Source organism: Salmo trutta, chromosome 40 (assembly GCF_901001165.1).
Source record: "Salmo trutta chromosome 40, fSalTru1.1, whole genome shotgun sequence".
NCBI lineage: Eukaryota > Metazoa > Chordata > Actinopteri > Salmoniformes > Salmonidae > Salmo > Salmo trutta.
Genome location: NC_042996.1, coordinates 19,906,256 through 19,923,077, shown reverse-complemented (window position 1 = coordinate 19,923,077; position 16,822 = coordinate 19,906,256). Strand labels below are relative to the sequence as shown.

General features: G+C 45.0%; 2 protein-coding genes across 6 annotated transcripts in view; both read right to left on the bottom strand.

Moving 5' to 3' along the window:
- The window catches only part of LOC115180345 (striatin-interacting protein 1 homolog), a 35,740-nt gene extending 29,365 nt beyond the window's left edge, over positions 1 to 6,375 (bottom strand). For 2 of the 3 annotated variants that reach the window (XM_029742362.1, XM_029742363.1), the window contains exons 1-3: positions 6,175 to 6,346; positions 2,995 to 3,064; positions 2,167 to 2,241 (exon numbers count right to left, since the gene is read on the bottom strand). In XM_029742362.1, coding sequence (XP_029598222.1) covers positions 2,167 to 2,241; positions 2,995 to 3,064; positions 6,175 to 6,291 — 262 coding nt within the window. In that variant the 5' untranslated portion in view covers positions 6,292 to 6,346. Of the gene's footprint in view, positions 1 to 2,166; positions 2,242 to 2,994; positions 3,065 to 6,174 lie in introns of all 3 variants that reach the window. The other variant, XM_029742364.1, reaches the window with a different exon arrangement.
- A 2,173-nt stretch (positions 6,376 to 8,548) lies between these two features.
- The window catches only part of LOC115180569 (putative adenosylhomocysteinase 3), a 42,836-nt gene continuing 34,562 nt past the window's right edge, over positions 8,549 to 16,822 (bottom strand). For 2 of the 3 annotated variants that reach the window (XM_029742746.1, XM_029742748.1), the window contains exons 13-17: positions 15,672 to 15,770; positions 13,074 to 13,142; positions 12,796 to 12,874; positions 11,783 to 11,903; positions 8,549 to 10,869 (exon numbers count right to left, since the gene is read on the bottom strand). In XM_029742746.1, the coding sequence (XP_029598606.1) occupies positions 10,863 to 10,869; positions 11,783 to 11,903; positions 12,796 to 12,874; positions 13,074 to 13,142; positions 15,672 to 15,770 (375 nt within the window). In that variant the 3' untranslated portion in view covers positions 8,549 to 10,862. Of the gene's footprint in view, positions 10,870 to 11,778; positions 11,904 to 12,795; positions 12,875 to 13,073; positions 13,143 to 15,671; positions 15,771 to 16,822 lie in introns of those variants that run through there. The other variant, XM_029742747.1, reaches the window with a different exon arrangement.

Here is a 16,822-nt window from a genome sequence, read left to right as displayed (position 1 = left end):
CCTGTATGTATGTATGTACAGTTGAAGTCGGAGGTTTACATACACCTTAGCCAAATACATTTCAACTCAGTTTTCACAATTCCTGACATTTAAAAATTGACCTGTCTTAGGTCAGTTAGGATCACCACTTTATTTGAAGAATGTGAAATGTCAGAATAATAGTAGAGAGAATGATTTATTTCAGCTTCTATTTCTTTCATCACATTCCCAGTGGGTCAGAAGTTTACATACACTCAATTAGTATTTGGTAGCATTGCCTTTAAATTGTTTAACTTGGGTCAAACGTTTCGGGTAGCCTTCCACAAGCTTCCCACAATAAGTTGGGTGAATTTTGGCCCATTCCTCCTGACAGAGCTGGGGTAACTGAGTCAGGTTTGTAGGCCTCCTTGCTCACACACACTTTTTCAGTTCTGCCCACAAATTGTCTATAGGATTGAGGTCAGGGCTTTGTGATGGCCACTCCAATACCTTGACTTTGTTGTCCTTAAGCCATTTTGCCACAACTTTGGAAGTATACTTGGGGTCATTGTCCATTTGGAAGACCCATTTGTGACCAAGCTTTAACTTCCCGACTGATGTCTTGAGATGTTGCTTCAATATATCCACACAATTTTCCTTCCTCATGAGGCCATCTATTTTGTGAAGTGCACCAGTCCCTCCTTCAGCAAAGCACCCCCACAACATGATGCTGCCACCCCCGTGCTTCTTGGTTGGGATGGTGTTTTACGTCTTGCAAGCCTCCCCCTTTTTCCTCCAAACATAACGATTGTCATTATGGCCAAACAGTTCTATTTTTGTTTAATCAGACCAAAGTATGATCTTTGTCCCCATGTGCAGTTGCAAACCGTAGTCTGGCTTTTTTATGGCGGTTTTGTAGCAGTGGCTTCTTCCTTGCTGAGCGGCTTTTCAGGTTATGTCGAAATAGGACTCGCTTTTGTACCTGTTTACTCCAGCATCTTCACAAGGTCCTTTGCTGTTGTTCTGGGATTGATTTGCACTTTTCGCACCAAAGTACGTTCATCTCTAGGAGACAGAACGCGTCTTCTTCCTGAGCGGTATGACGGCTGCGTGGTCCCATGGTGTTTATACTATTGTTTGTACAGATGAACATGGTACCTTCAGGCGTTTGGAAATTGCTCCCAAGGATGAACCAGACTTGTGGAGGTCTACAATTATTTTTCTGAGGTCTTGGCTGATTTCTTTTGATTTTCCCATGATGTCAACCAAAGAGGCACTGCATTTGAAGGTAGGCCTTGAAATACATCCACAGGTACACCTCCAATTGACTGAAATGATGCCAATTAGCCTATCAGAAGCTTCTAAAGCTTTTTCTGGAATTTTCCAAGCTGTTTAAAGGCACAGTCAACTTAGTGTAAACTTCTGACCCACTAGAATTGTGATACAGTGATATATAAGTGAAATAATCTGTCTGTAAACAATTGTTGGAAAAATGACTTGTGTCATGCACACAGTAGGTGTCCTGTCCTAACTGACTTGCCAAAACTATAGTTTGTTAACAAGAAATTTGTGGAGTGGTTGAAAAATGATTTTAATGACTCTAACATAAGTGTATGTAAACTTTCTCCCAAAACCTCCTGCTGAAAGTGTCAGGTTAGAGCAAGCAATCAGACACACACACACACACACACACACCACTGGGCAGAACGCTGCTGACAGTTCACTTGTATACTCTCCCTCCTTCTCTCCATCTGAACCACTTACAGAAAAAGGGAAATGTTACACCTGGGAGTGGTCAATTAATCAGCTCCCTCGACTCTCTCTCCCTTTCCCTCTGTCCTTCTCTCTCTTTCACCCCCTCTCTCTAGCAGACTTTCTCTCTCCAGATGATTACCAGGGCGGGAATCCATTCCATTCCAGTTCTACATACTCTCTCTCCGTAAACGCTAGAATAACAGGCAAACACATTAGAGGGTATGCAAACAAACAGCGTGTTCAAGGTGAGTCAGAAAGCCTTTTGGCACACTCACTGCTTTAGAAAAAAAACATGCGCGCATATATGCTCAAGGACACGCACACACACACACACACACACACACACACACACACACACACACACACACACACACACACACACACACACACACACACACACACAGTTGGCTGGAAAGACAAATACGCCACTGACAGACAAGAAGGTAACAGTACCATGGCTCCTGAAATCCTCCTCAAAGTAGTCCCTGTTGAGGGCGAACTCGGGCTCCTCCGTGTAACTGTATATCTCTGTGGACAAACATTAGAGACAGGGGAACCATCAGACAGACCGGATGACATACAGTACAGTACTGAAGGATTCAACAGAGGTATTGTCATGAAAGATGTCACGGGGTGTACTGTAGTGGAAGCCCTGTATGGCTCAGTTGGTAAAGCATGGGATTTACAACGCCAGGATTGTGGGTTTGATTCCTGGGGCCACACATTTGTCCATTTTATGGAAGCAATGTGACTAAGTCACTTTGGATAAAAGTATCTGCTAAATTGCATATATTATAAGCCAACTGTTTCATTAAGTCCCTTTCATAAATAATCTATTTTGGCTCCCAGTTATCCTTTCTGTAGAGTGTTTTTATTAGATTCATGACATCGTTGACTAATCCTTCTTCAGCGAGTATACAGTAGTTAAAGTCCAACTGTCACTCCAGCCTGAGGAACAGTCACAAGAGAGCAACTGTAGTGTGTGTTTGTGTAAGCTAATGTCTCAGCGGGACTAGCTACCTAACCAATGTAGCTGCATTCAACAAGGGAAAACTATGATCTTGCATTGACTCAATCCCATGTCGCTGCTGACAGCGCAGCACTGTACAACAGTGATCACCAACGCTACAGGGGTTACCTTGCATGATTTTGTTCCAGCAACTGTTTCAACTAATCAATAAGGTGCTTGAATAAGGTGCTTTGTGGTTGGAACAAAAGCCTGCCCAATAGCTGCCCAGGTCTAGGGTTAGTGACCGCTGGGTTAGGGTTTAAAGACCTTACCTGAGAGTTCAGCAGTCAGGCTGTCTGTGTCCCCATACTCAAACTCCAGGTTAGGGGACTCCATGGAGCTCTGAAAACAGAAAACAACATTGAAGTCTAGGCAGAACTGCAAAGAGAAATGAAGGCACATGACACACACACACACACACGCACACGCACCCACACACACACACATCCCTGAATTCCTTTATAACTATTGCATAGCTATGCAAATACAGGCAACAGTCAGAGTGGAAAAACTGAATGAGAGGGGCGCAGGAGTCAACATGCCCTGCATTTCAGAATGGGTTAACGGACGTATCCAGTTAAGGATCTTTGATGCCGCTCTGACATTAGCTTCACCCCATGCCCTCTGGGCATTTTACTGCAGGACACCATAGTACACACACACACACACACACACACACACACACACACACACACACACACACACACACACACACACACACACACACAGAGCCCACCTCTGTTTGCCGTCATAGCCGCTAAAAACCTTATTTTCCCAGGTTGAGACAGACTGATACAGTATGCATGATCTCACCAGTTATCAAAGCACCACAGAACAACAACATTCTCATACTGCCAGCCAATACAAAAGATTGTAGCACTTGGACAGAGACAGACGAGACTTTGAAATAGGTTGAGACCTGCCGTTAGTCAGCCTTGAGAGAGTGTCTCAGCAGCAATTTAGTGACAAAGAAAATTACAGCTAATTACAGCCCTTAAATGGCATGTGTCAGTGCCTGAGCCTTTGCTGAAGTGTGAGGACTGTCTGTAGTTGTTTTTCCATGCATCCTACCACAGAAGGGCAGCAGTAGCCAGGAATAGGCCAACATCTGTAATTCACTGGAACCTGAAGAACCCAAAGCCTCAGAGCCAGAAACAGTCTGTCAGATTAGGTTGAGATTCAATAGGAGGGATTGAAAACGTAAGAATCGTTTGGCTTGATGATTTGTTCATTCCAAATACAGTTGGCGCAGATCCCACTCCAGATGCAGACTTGTTGTGTCTTATGAGGTGGTTTTCAGTTACAATCTGAGAGCTAAGACTTTCTGAGTCAGTGGAACGAGTCCAAATAAGTCATTCAGAAACTGGTCCCCCCTCAGGATTGTTTGGCTGCTATTTTTCACACTCCACTTCTGTCCATTCCTCTGCATCCAGATTACACTCTTGGGCTGGACTCAGAATGACCCCCACACACACACACACTGTGCATCTCAGATGTCTGAGAGAGTCACAGCAGGCTGAGGAGAGAAGATGATGGCGTACCCTCTGACAGGGAGAACGACACATTCCCAGAGGACGAGCCTGGGGTTCAGGGGCCGATAGTCTAACAGTGTGACAGGGAGACAATGGAGGTAAGCTTTGGGGGGAAATAACTAGGGAAGATATTTTGGTCTACAGAGAAAATGGACCAGTCAGGGTTTGATGTGCTACATCGAAAATGTGCTCTATTTAGGTGTTCAAACTGTTGGTTAATTACACACTAAACCACTGGTCCCAGGGACCTGCAGGGTGGAGGCTTTCGTTCCAGCCCAGCACAGTATCATTACCACTAGAGAAAAAAAATTCTAATCGGTATCATATTTCACTGTAGTTAAATCCATGTCATGCCAGTCTAACCACTGACACTGGTGTCACTGTGCTGTCTGTACTGACCGTGACACTCATCGCCTTGAGTGCAGATTGTGATGTTTCTCAGAGACCAAGCTAAACCCTCAACCCCCATTAACATTTCAGCGCACGATTGTTTGATTGGGATTATAAGAGGATGCCAGAAGGTTGTGTCTGTTGCACTGGAAAAAAAACAGAAAGGTTTTAATTGTTATTGCGCTCAATAGAGCTCTTTCATGTTTGTCTGAAGGAGAGTGGGGAATTTGGTGTCTCTCACTCAGCTACCCATGGGCATCAACAATTTTCTCCACCCCCCCCCCCCCCCAACCAGCTTGCTATGAACACTACCCTTCCTTCCACACTGGCACAGTGAACCCTGCGCTACACCGTCAGTGTGCGCAAACACTGGACATCACGTCAAAATACCCACCAGCCCCCATCAATCCTCCTCTCATATGAGCATATGTTAAAAATAACCTATGACCAAAGCCAGCCAGCCAAGCCAATGGGCCAATGCAATAATAAACGTGAACACAGATCACATGAGGAATAGCCTGGACAAAGAAATATAATTAAGTGGGATGATCATATCGGCAATGATGATTTAGGCGTGCATTGTGTGGCTTGCGCACTGAACCTAGTCTTAGATACTTGACTACACCAGGTTTTGGCCGGGGTAGGCCGTCTTCGTAAATAAGAATGTGTTCTTAACTGACTTGCCTAGTTAAATAAAGGATACATAAAAAAAATGAAGATGTAGGCTGCCTACCACCACAGTTCACCCACTAGCAGGGCTAGCCTGGATCTGGGTAGCACTGCCAAGACATAGACCCAAAATGCTATTGATTTGTTTTCCTTTTTAATGGCTGAATGAATTAGTTATTAGAAAAACAATATGCTGTCTCATAGTAGTGTGGAACATAATGTCAAGCGTGTTTACTTGAATGTAACTACAGGCCATTGAGGTACAATATAATTACAGAAACAATTTGATAAATATCCAGTTAGTAATTACATCTTAATATGTAACAATTAGGAAACTAGCTAATAGCCTATGCCTTTATTCTATCAATTTCAAACCCACTCTTCTGCACTGACAAAAAAATGGAACTCAAAAATAATATTGAGTTACACACTGACATATCTACAGATAGGCTGCTGCCAGAGCATATGGGACAAATAAGCACACAGCGAATTATTATTTATTATTATTCATTATATGCCGAACATCAGTACTGTGTATATAAACCTACTGTATATTTGCCAATCTGACACCGGTCTACGGTGTCATGCACAAATTCACAGGCGGCGGGTGCAAGATAAGATTCGACCACAAAACGTCCTGGTCATTGACAGTCACAGAAAGCTACCTGTATTTGCCACGTTCAGAATTAACCATAAGCTTGCGGTATTTATAGCATCCACTTGCGCTGTCACCAAAATAACAACCCCGGGCTGCAAGCTTTCAAAAGCGGCTCTGTAGCAAAAGGGCATTTAAAGCTCCCCAGCAACAACACACAACACCGACACGGACCCCGTCTATACTGGCTACAAACTGGCTTTTACCTCCCAATCCTTCAGCAGATTCTTGAACACATCTCTCCCATTCGGCAGAGGCCTTTGTTTGTTGCAGTTATTGTTAACGTTATTAATGATAGGTACCTCCATGTCGTCTGCCTGCATCTTTCCGTGTCGGTTCGTTCACTCTCTCTGCAGCTCGCGCATTCCGGTAAGGTTCTCGAGCCTGTCAAATTGTAACCGATTTCAGTATTCCAAGTTCAGAAAATCCGTCCCCGGCGGTGTGATTGGTTGACTGGACGCCAGAGCGGGCGGGGTTAACTTCTACTGTAAATGGTGACTGGCGGGTTGGTCTTGCCCACGAGGGAATCAGTACGGTAGATGATGCCAGTGATCTAATGCGGTCAATGAATTGGTGCTGATGCTGAGCGTTCCATAATGGCACCTACATTAGAAACATTGTCCGCTTCTATGGATTGATTGAAACATTTGCTATTATGATTTAGTATTGGTACACTATTCACTTGTATCTATTGCTTGACTGTAACCATATCGTGTTCACACAGCTGTTTAATCCGTCTTGATCTGTCAGAATGACTGGATTGTGCATATATTATCTGTCATATCCTCCACACCTTAGTCAGAGCGGGTATTTCAATCAATCCAAGACCTGAGACAAGACACAAAACGTACGAGTCAATAAAATGATTTCATACCAACCTAGTAGCAAACCGGCTTATACTAATCAAGAGCTTGATGACTATTTCGTCGAATCAGGTATGTTACTGCTGGGCCAGAACAAAAGCCTGCACACCTTGTCAGGGCTTCCAGGATCATGATTGAAGAACACTGCTCCAGAGGGAATGGAATATTTCCCCAAAACATCCATCCCATGAGGCAAGCTGTCACACTGAGTGGTGGTAATGTAGGGATCGATAGACCAGACCTAGACCACTCAACGGTCACTCTCATCCCACCACCGCCACAGTGAACTGAGTGAATTATTGATTAGTGACTGTAGCAGGAGGCGGCTTGATGTAGATCGCCTGGCTCACTCTCAGCCCCCGGTAACAATCCCCCTGGCTGAGAAAAGCACTTAACATGATCTGATTGGAGTGCACAGTTTAATGAAAGTGCAAAGGTCATATCTGTTTGACGTAGGTGAACTTGACACACGGTGGCTGGTTGGGTGCTGGGGTGTTCATACTATATGCAGGGATTTATGGATGAAGAACACAGGTCAAAACAAACATGATTATGGTGTGAAACACCCTTGTTAATGTCATTCTGTTAAGGCCACTTTAATGGTGTTACTATTAGCTTGTTTTCTTATTAGCACCTTTTTTGGGGGGGAAAGAACTCATAAGTCAGCATTTCACTGTAAAGTCTACACCTTTTGTATTCGGCTCATGTGACAAATACATTTGATTTCATATGGTTAATATTGGTGTGTTAGGGACCAAAACAACAGTTTAATAATGAATTCTTTAACTTGCGTCTTTGCCATTGTGTGACAAATCTTTCACATGAACTGAATGAAATCGGTGTGTGTGTGTAGCATGAACGGGAATAATAGGCAGTCAACGTCTGATTGTGCGTGTGCCTCAGGGTGTCTGTGACAGAGTGGGCGCACTCTGATTAGGTCACTCACTACGACTGTGACAGAGTGGCAACAACAGCTGCTTTTCGACTGCTCGAGACACACCCGGTGTCCCCCCCCCACCACCACTGTGTCATGTGGCAACACAGTAATCAATTTAATCTGAGCGCAGAGCCCAATTATAACCCCATGACTGAACAAGTATCCAAACGTATGAGTTCTGAGAAAATAATTAAAATGGGACACAGAATATATCGTTTGTCGAGTCACTGAATAACCCGTGTTAATGGTAGAAGCATAGCATGTTCTTTCACAATTTAACTGCAGTCTATAAGTCTTATAGGACACACGGCTTGTTAATAAGATTGAGGGTACAGAACCTAAAGCCATCCTGTAAAACTTGGCCAAACACTGGTACCAGGGCCTTGTGATCAAATCATCCAAGCTGTAGTGAACGCCCCAGTTCACAATGATAATACTGTTTCTAGCACGTCACATAACATCCTCTCTTAAGTGGTGTCATTATTGATATCTGTCTTTCCTCCCAGCAGCAGCCGACCAGCCGAAGTCAAGAGATGCCCTCCTCAAGGCCATGGGAAATCAGTTTACACAGGCAGCCCAATACTGATCTTTTGTCCATTAATTGTCAAAAGACCTGATCAGTTAAAAGCATTTAGTGGCAAAAGATCAGAATTGGGCTGCCTGTGTAAACGCAAACATAGATGCCTAATAGGCATTGGTGGCAATCTTTCTATCTAAATGTAGGTATATTCAAGAAAATACATGAAAATGAATAAAAATACAGCACATAAATGACAAAGGTTGATACAATATTTTACATTTTTATTCTTTAAGATTACAGATTTATTATTGCTCATCTATCATTATCACTTGCAATATTTAAACATCGTTTCGACAACTTAAAAATTTGAGAAGAATTTTCCATTTGTTCTGACTGAGGATTTACAACAATAAATACAAGAGTTGATATGCTGTAATTCCTATACTTTTGAGTTAACCATACAAGATGCTGGCGTTAACCCTGCCCATGTGATGCAGCTATTGGACCGACTAATGCTCTTTGACCCCCGGAACGCACAGGCTATGATCCTGAGACAAACTGCATCGAAGCAAACCATGTCCTAACAACAAATGACCCTAACACACACGGGTAATGTTCTAAAAGTCAGACAAACAGCCATATGGGTAGTATGGATGGTCACACAGACGGGGTCTCCGACTTGGAAGATGGTTATTATGGAGGCGGGTATGACACGAACACAGGGACATTTTAGAATGTATAGTATGGGCACGATTAACATGGGAGCATATGGGCGTATATTCTCATGGATTTAGTTCATTCTATGCGATGTAAAAAAAGAAAAATTAAAGCTGGATCCTCCCCGCGGGCTTGTAGTATGGGATTTTGGTTCAGGAAAAGACCCTAACAAAGTTGATCTAAAATGTTGAGGAAATCAAGTCGGACTAATAATCGTACCAGAGGAGTTTGTCCCTCAACAGAAAAACTCAGCCAACTAACGATGAAACCAAATCTTGGACATTTATAAAAAAGGTGACTATTACCTTTTATCATAAATACAGAAGAAACTGGAACAACGAGGTAAACTGAAGTCTGAAGCGGTGACCATTTTTTAGAACGTGTGAAACGTAGATCCCCAACTAATTACGGAACTGGTTTTAGAGCTGTAAGTACTGTACAGAGTTGCTTACTATTGAGGACCTGGCCAAAGAAACTAGTACCAGCCTGGCTGTACATTTTGTATCTCACTGAAATAGTATGTCACAGCATTAAAAAAAAATTAAAAAATCATCCAGAACATTTATTACATTTATCGTATAACATTTAATTGCTTATCTTTATAACGAGACAGATGTTTAATTTCAAAAAGGTAAGATATTAGATGGGTGGAGGAAAGATAGAAAAATCGACATTTCTACATAAATATATCCCCTTGTAATCATCTCCCATACCTGTCATGCCTCTAATTAAGCAATAAAGCACGAGGGGGGGGGGTTTGTGGTATATGGCCAATATATCACTGCTAAGGGCTGTTCTTATGTACGATGCAGTGGTTTATTTGCCATATAGCACAAACCCGAGGTGCCTTATTGCCATTATAAGCTGGTTACCAACGTAATTAGAGCAGTAAAAATACATGTTTTATCATGGTGGTATAAGGTCTAATATACCACGGCTTTCATCCAATCAGCATTCAGGGCTCGAACTACCCAGTTTATCATTCAGCATAATGCTTTGAAAGGAGAATCTAGCTCCGGACATCGTGGATGTCATAAACTCTGGTTGGCGGAATACTTGTCATATAACTTCAACACTAGCATCATCATGAGAGCAGTTTGGGAGCTGAGGAACACAGTTTATTATTGAGTGGCTGTTGTACAGGCAGCTGAGATGGATTCCCTGTGTTTGAGTGATTGGTTGAGACCTCACTCTCCCACCTATCACAGGGAAAGAACCCGGCCCCACACCCGTCACTGTCCAGTTCGATTGAGGGAATAGGACAACCAACGCATTAAAACATACCTAAAAACAAGACAGCGAAGAAATCGGAATCAAATGATCAAATGAAAGACAGGATATGATTGGACCCAATGACCCCCCCCCCCCCACCTCTTCATCTAATCCCTTTCAATTTATCTTTGAAAACAAAACACAAATCAAGAGTAGGAAAAGACAGACAACAGGACATGAACCACATGTCCATCACTAAAATCTTCAGAGGTCATCTTTCAGATTTTTTTTTGTACATTTCAGTTTTTCGTCATCAATAGTTTTTCCATCTCTAGTTTTGAAACGAACAATAAAAAGATCTGGTAATGGAGTTTTTACGTACGACTGACTGACACACAAGTAGCTAAGAGAAAACGAAAATGGTGGAAACTCCAGGAGACGCTTGCTAAGGAGCGCAAGATGGCAGGAGCAGCTCAAAAAGGTTAGAGTTACACTATTCTAGCGTAAATAAATAAACACTGCCAAAGCACAGGTAAAGCCACGCCCTCCACTCTGAGCAATAAGCACAGAGCTCCTCCTCTCTCCTTTCTTCTGGGTTCTGCACGATTTATGGAGCCTTGGTATTTTCTTCATTTCAGAGTTGGTTTAATACCTCGGGGAGAAAAAAAATGAATGTCAAATCATGTTGTTACAGTTACTGTTATGCAACATGGGAAGAATGGAACAATCTTGCACTGTGGATCTCTCTCTACCAGCATAGCTCTCTAGCAGCCTTACAGTGCTTCTACATCTGCATTGCTTGCTGTCTGGAGTTTTAGGCTGGGTTTCTGTAAAAGCACTTTGTGACATCGGCTGATGTAAAAAGGGCTTTATAAATACATTTGATTGATTCATTGATTTCTTATTATAACTCTGATACACTGTATTTATAACATCACACCTTTGTAATATAACGCCACGAAACATATACACTGAGTGTACAAAACATTAAGAACACCTGCTCTTTCCGTGACAGGCTGACCAGGTGAATCCAGATGAAAGTTATGATCCCTTATTGATGTCACTTGTTAAATCCACTTCAATCAGTGTAGATGAAGGGGAGGAGACAGGTTAAAGAAGGATTTTTAAGCCTTGGGACAATTAAGACATGGATTGTGTATGTCTGCCATTCAGAGGGTGAATGGGGAAGACTAAACATTTGAGTGCCTTTGAATGGGGTATGGCAGTAGGTGCCAGGCGCACCGGGTTTGTGTCAAGAACTGCAAAGCTGCTGGGTTTTTCACACTCAACAGTTTCCCGTGTGTATCAAGAATGGTCCACCACCCAAAGGACATCCAGCCAACTTGACACAACTGTGGGAAGCATTGGAGTCAACTTGGGCCAGCATCCTTGTGGAACGCTTTCGACACCTTGTGGAGTCCATGCCCCGATGAATTGAGGCTGTTCTGAGGGCGGCGGGGGGTGCTGCAACTCAATATTAGCAAGGTGTTCATAATGTTTGCTATAGTCAGTGTATGTGACACAATATTAGCAGGAAATCTAAGCTTTCAGGCGTTAATGTTTACCTGTAGTAGTTTGGCTTGAAGGGCCCGTTCTTGTTCAAGCCCAGGTACTTGGCCTGCTCATCACTCAGCTCTGTGAGGTGGGCATCGAACGTAGGCAGGTGAAGACTGGCCACATATTCATCTGGAATAATACAGAAGGAGGGAGTGGGGGGGAGGGATGGACGAGAGAGAGAAAAAAGAGCAAGAGAAAGATAAACAGAGAGTGAGAGTGCTAAGTTAATCTAGCCAGCAGGGACACAGGGCTGTTGGTTATTTACTAATGTATTTGTTTGTGATGAGCGCACTGGGGCTGCTTCTCCCGTCTCGGTCTCTCCCTCCCTCCGTCAGCGATGGTGCAGTGAGCTTAGCAGCAGGCTCTGACAGGCTGACCTATATTGAGCCTCCCTGCCAGTCTGCCTCTCGTCCTCCCTGTTTTTAACTCTATACGCTGGGTGGGGGGGCAGAGACCCGGCTACGCTGTGAGCTGCAGTCACACACACCAACGCATGCACACTCAGGCTCTCAATGAGATGCACTCTACTGTGAATGAAGCACACCGACACACACGCCCCTTCTCTCTAAACAGAAAGCATTCTACCATGAATTTTATATTTTCCCAGTCCGCGCAATGGCTGTAAATGAATATGAAAAATGACTAACCACATACACACCCTGATACACAAACACCCAGTGTTCGTTTCGTATCATGACATAGAGCATCTATAACCCAAGACATGGCTGCAGGGGATGAGTTCATCTTTATCCCCATCCTGGATATCTAGCGCTTCTCTTTGCTGAGTTGAGTCTTTGTTGTGCATTCTGGCTGATCCCCTTTCAACTCAATGTTGTCTCCTAAAAAGGGTTTTGTCAGAGGTTCAGACAGGCGGACGGGTGCTGTCAGGTCACTACCGGCTGCCTCGGCTGAGGCCTGAGCGAATAAGGATTAGGGAGCGTGTGTGAGACCGAGGACAGAGGAGGGATGAAGGAGTGTGTCTGTGTGTGTGTCTGTGTGGACATAGAGCACGGTCTCTTACCCATCTTCTTAGGCAGCAGGTAGACATCCTGTTTGTAGCGTCCCTCCGGGGCGTTGTACAGCTCTATCAGAGCCAGGGCCTGAGGTATGAGACAAGACCCGGATGTTAATCCCACACGCGGCGGTCACCGTGGCAATCATGACGCATACGGGCTGGTGCCAGCGGCAGAGCAATGGACGAGACCCTAATCTCTACGATTACTGTACGAAGTGGCACACACACACACGCACACCGACGCTGATCCACCCCACTCACAAATCCCAAACGCAGACAGGTACCTGGGTGGTGGCGGTGATGGACAGGACAAAGGTAGGGACCGTAGAGCAGCTCAGGTTCAGCAGACGACCCTGAGGACAGATAGAGACACATTGGGTTAACAACCAGTTAACAGCACACAGAATCAGAGATTCTACACCTCCGTCTCAATGATAAGATACTGTGTGTGTGTGTGTGTGTGTGTGTGTGGTTGACATCATCTAATATCAGAAAAAGTGTTGCCGAGTCCAAGGTCAGAATAACAGAAGTTGCCTGTTATCCCAGACAGATGTGGTGCACACAGACATGTAAACAGAGAGAGAAAATGGGACTGGTACTGTTCCTGAGCCGACCGCTAACGAGGCAGCATTCACAAAGGAGGAGGAACTGATCTGCATTTACTACCGCTATCATACACTCCTTAGTGACACAGAAAGCCTGCAATAATGTTCTCGTTTCCTAGAGAGCTGCGACATTTCGTGTTAGTATGTAGAAATTAAGCTTTTGGTGGTGCTGCTTCAGTTTCAATTCCCTGTTTTCTGCGAGTACCAGTAACAGTACAATGGGGCGTACCGTTACTTTATGCAGTATGCACACACTGCCTGGTGGAACTGAGGCAGCCCACACTTCCCTGTTCTGTAGAGAGTGGAGTGCGTCAGCAGAACCAGAACACAGACAAACTAACAGACACTTCTCTTTAGAAAAAGCCTCTCAGATGGAGACAGCAGAGAAGTGAGAGAGTCCAGGAGTGAAGATGGAGAGAGTAGGGTCAAAAAGAGGGAAGAGTGAGAGGGGCAAACAAACAGCAGAGGAGGATTCCATTCTCTGATTAAAGCCTGGAGGAAATCAAACAGACAGATACACTGAAGCACCTGGCCAGCCTGTCTTTCTACCTGGCTCGCTCTCAGCGGTTTCATTCTGTCAGAGACTGCTATCAGACCCACAGAGAGCCTCTCTTTGCTATGAGAGAGGGAGTGCTGGACAGAGACAGAGAGAGAGACAGACAGACACAGAGAGACAGACAGAGAGCGAGACAGACAGACAGCGAGAGACAGAGAGAGAGAGAGAGAGAGAGAGAGAGAGACACAGAGAGAGAGAGAGAGAGACACAGAGAGAGACACAGAGAGAGAGAGAGAGAGAGAGAGACACAGAGAGAGAGAGACACAGAGAGAGAGAGACACAGAGAGAGAGAGAGAGACACAGAGAGAGAGAGAGACACAGAGAGAGAGAGAGAGACACAGAGAGAGAGAGAGACACAGAGAGAGAGAGAGACAGAGAGAGAGAGAGACCACTGCACCACAGCAGAACCTGAGACTGAGCTGCATTTCCTGACAAAATGTCACAAATATAAAACAATTAGAGAGTGTCATTTCCCCAAATTTGAAACCCTTATTCAAGGTTTCAAAGACCTCTCTGATGAGGATAGGCTACCCGTCCTGTTGGGGGAGGACGCAGAGAGCTGTGGGTTGGCAGCACACTACATTGCTGCCTGCCATAAGTTGAGGGACAGTGTCTGACAGACCAATCAACCTGCACATGTACTCTACTGTATGCTTATTGTTATTGTTGAATGTATGGTTATTCTGACCCTTGGTTATTGTTGTTACTGGTGTCCCGTTGAGAATTTTGATTCTCATTTTTATTTTTTTATATTGTAAATATACAAAATAAGCTTTGGCAATATATACATTGTTACGTCATGCCAATAAAGCAAATTGGAAGAAAAACATTTTTGAATTGAGAGACAGAGAGCGAGAGAGCGAGAGCGCGAGAGAGACAGAGAGCGCGAGAGAGCGAGAGCGCGAGAGCGCGAGAGAGACAGAGAGACAGAGAGCGCGAGAGAGACAGAGAGCGCGAGAGACAGAGAGCGCGAGAGACAGAGAGAGCGAGAGACAGAGAGAGACAGAGAGAGCGAGAGACAGAGAGAGCGAGAGACAGAGAGAGCGAGACAGAGAGAGAGAGCGAGAGACAGAGAGAGAGAGCGAGAGACAGAGAGAGAGAGCGAGAGACAGAGAGAGAGAGCGAGAGACAGAGAGAGAGAGCGAGAGAGAGAGAGAGAGAGCGAGAGACAGAGAGCGAGAGACAGAGAGCGAGAGACAGAGAGCGAGAGACAGAGAGCGAGAGACAGAGAGCGAGAGACAGAGAGCGAGAGACAGAGAGCGAGAGACAGAGAGCGAGAGACAGAGAGCGAGAGACAGAGAGCGAGAGACAGAGAGCGAGAGACAGAGAGAGCGAGAGAGAGAGAGACAGAGACAGAGAGAGAGACAGAGAGAGCGAGAGAGAGAGACAGAGAGAGAGAGAGACAGAGAGAGAGAAACAGAGAGAGAGAGAGAGAGAGAGAGACAGAGAGCGAGAGAGAGAGAGAGAGACAGAGAGCGAGAGAGAGAGAGAGAGACAGAGAGCGAGAGAGACAGAGCGAGAGAGAGAGCGAGAGAGAGCGAGAGAGAGAGAGCGAGCGAGCGACAGAGGGCGAGCTTATGGAACATTTGGATCTATTCAGCTCAGTTATTCAGAAGTTGAGAGGATTTATAGATCAGATCATTGACACTTGTGACTGAGCAGTGATTTGAGTCAGTCGTCATGGACAGCCTAATGTGACGAGGATGATGATAATAGATCACCTCAGCCAGCAACACTATCCTCTTGCCGTCGGGCCAGATGACGTGGTCCACCTGTGACCTCACTCTCTCCCAGGTCAGCTCCGGGGTCCGCAGGCTAGCCTGGAGGAGCGGACAACAAACGGACAGGAAACAGTTACCATGAGAACAGTTTCACTAACAGACACACTGCTAACCAGGGCCTAAAATGAACACCCGCGGGTCGATTTTGGTATTGGTGGGTAAGATGTCCATTTCACCAGCCACGTTGGTGGGTGGTCAGGGCCCCACAAGCATTTCACTCCCATTTGCGAATAAAAATGTAGTTAGAAGTCTAATATGAGCTCACGTATAGCTAAACAAATGTTGCAGTAGCTGTTTTCAAAGTATTTCTGTCGTTTTGTTTCATAGCTGGTAGCTAATCACACAAAGAACTACAAATCCTATTATAACATCCCACCTGGCGAAACGTGCAGGAACACCGCCCGGCTGGGGAGCTGTGTGCACGGTGCTGAAGACTCATTTTAGAACCGGTACACACAAGTAGAAAAAGGTGGTGCTATCCAAATTGGTAGTTACAGTCTTGTCTCATTGCTGCAACTTCCCCAATGGGCTCGGGAGAGGCGAAGGTCGAGAGCCGTGCGTCCTCCGAAACACAACCCTGCCAAGCCGCACTGCTTCTTGACACACTGCTCACTTAACCCGGAAGCCAGACGCACCAATGTGTCAGAGGAAACACCGTACAACTGGTCGACCGGTAGTCAGCTTGCAGGCGCCCGGCCCGCCACAAGGAGTCGCTAGAGCGCGATGGGACAAGAAAATCCCGGCCGGCCAAACCCTCCTCTAACCCAGACACCGCTGAGCCACTCGGGAAGCCAAAGTTGGTCTAATTTACTTGAAAGTCAGAGTTTGTCCTTGTGTTTCTTGGCTATTTACATTGTTTTGTTCACAAGCTAGGTTGTTTTTCAATGTTTGAGTTTGCTTCAACTGCTAGCAAAGACATCGGCTACTAGTCAGATTCTCTATATCACAGGCACACTGTCACTGACGAGTCCAGCTGCTCGACTCCAGAGGCGCAGTACCCTCATTGCCACGGTAACCTCCCACCCTTAAAGGGGCAGCTGAACATTTTTGTCTCATCTTTGATATTTTGGTTAAAAGTGAAATAACATTGA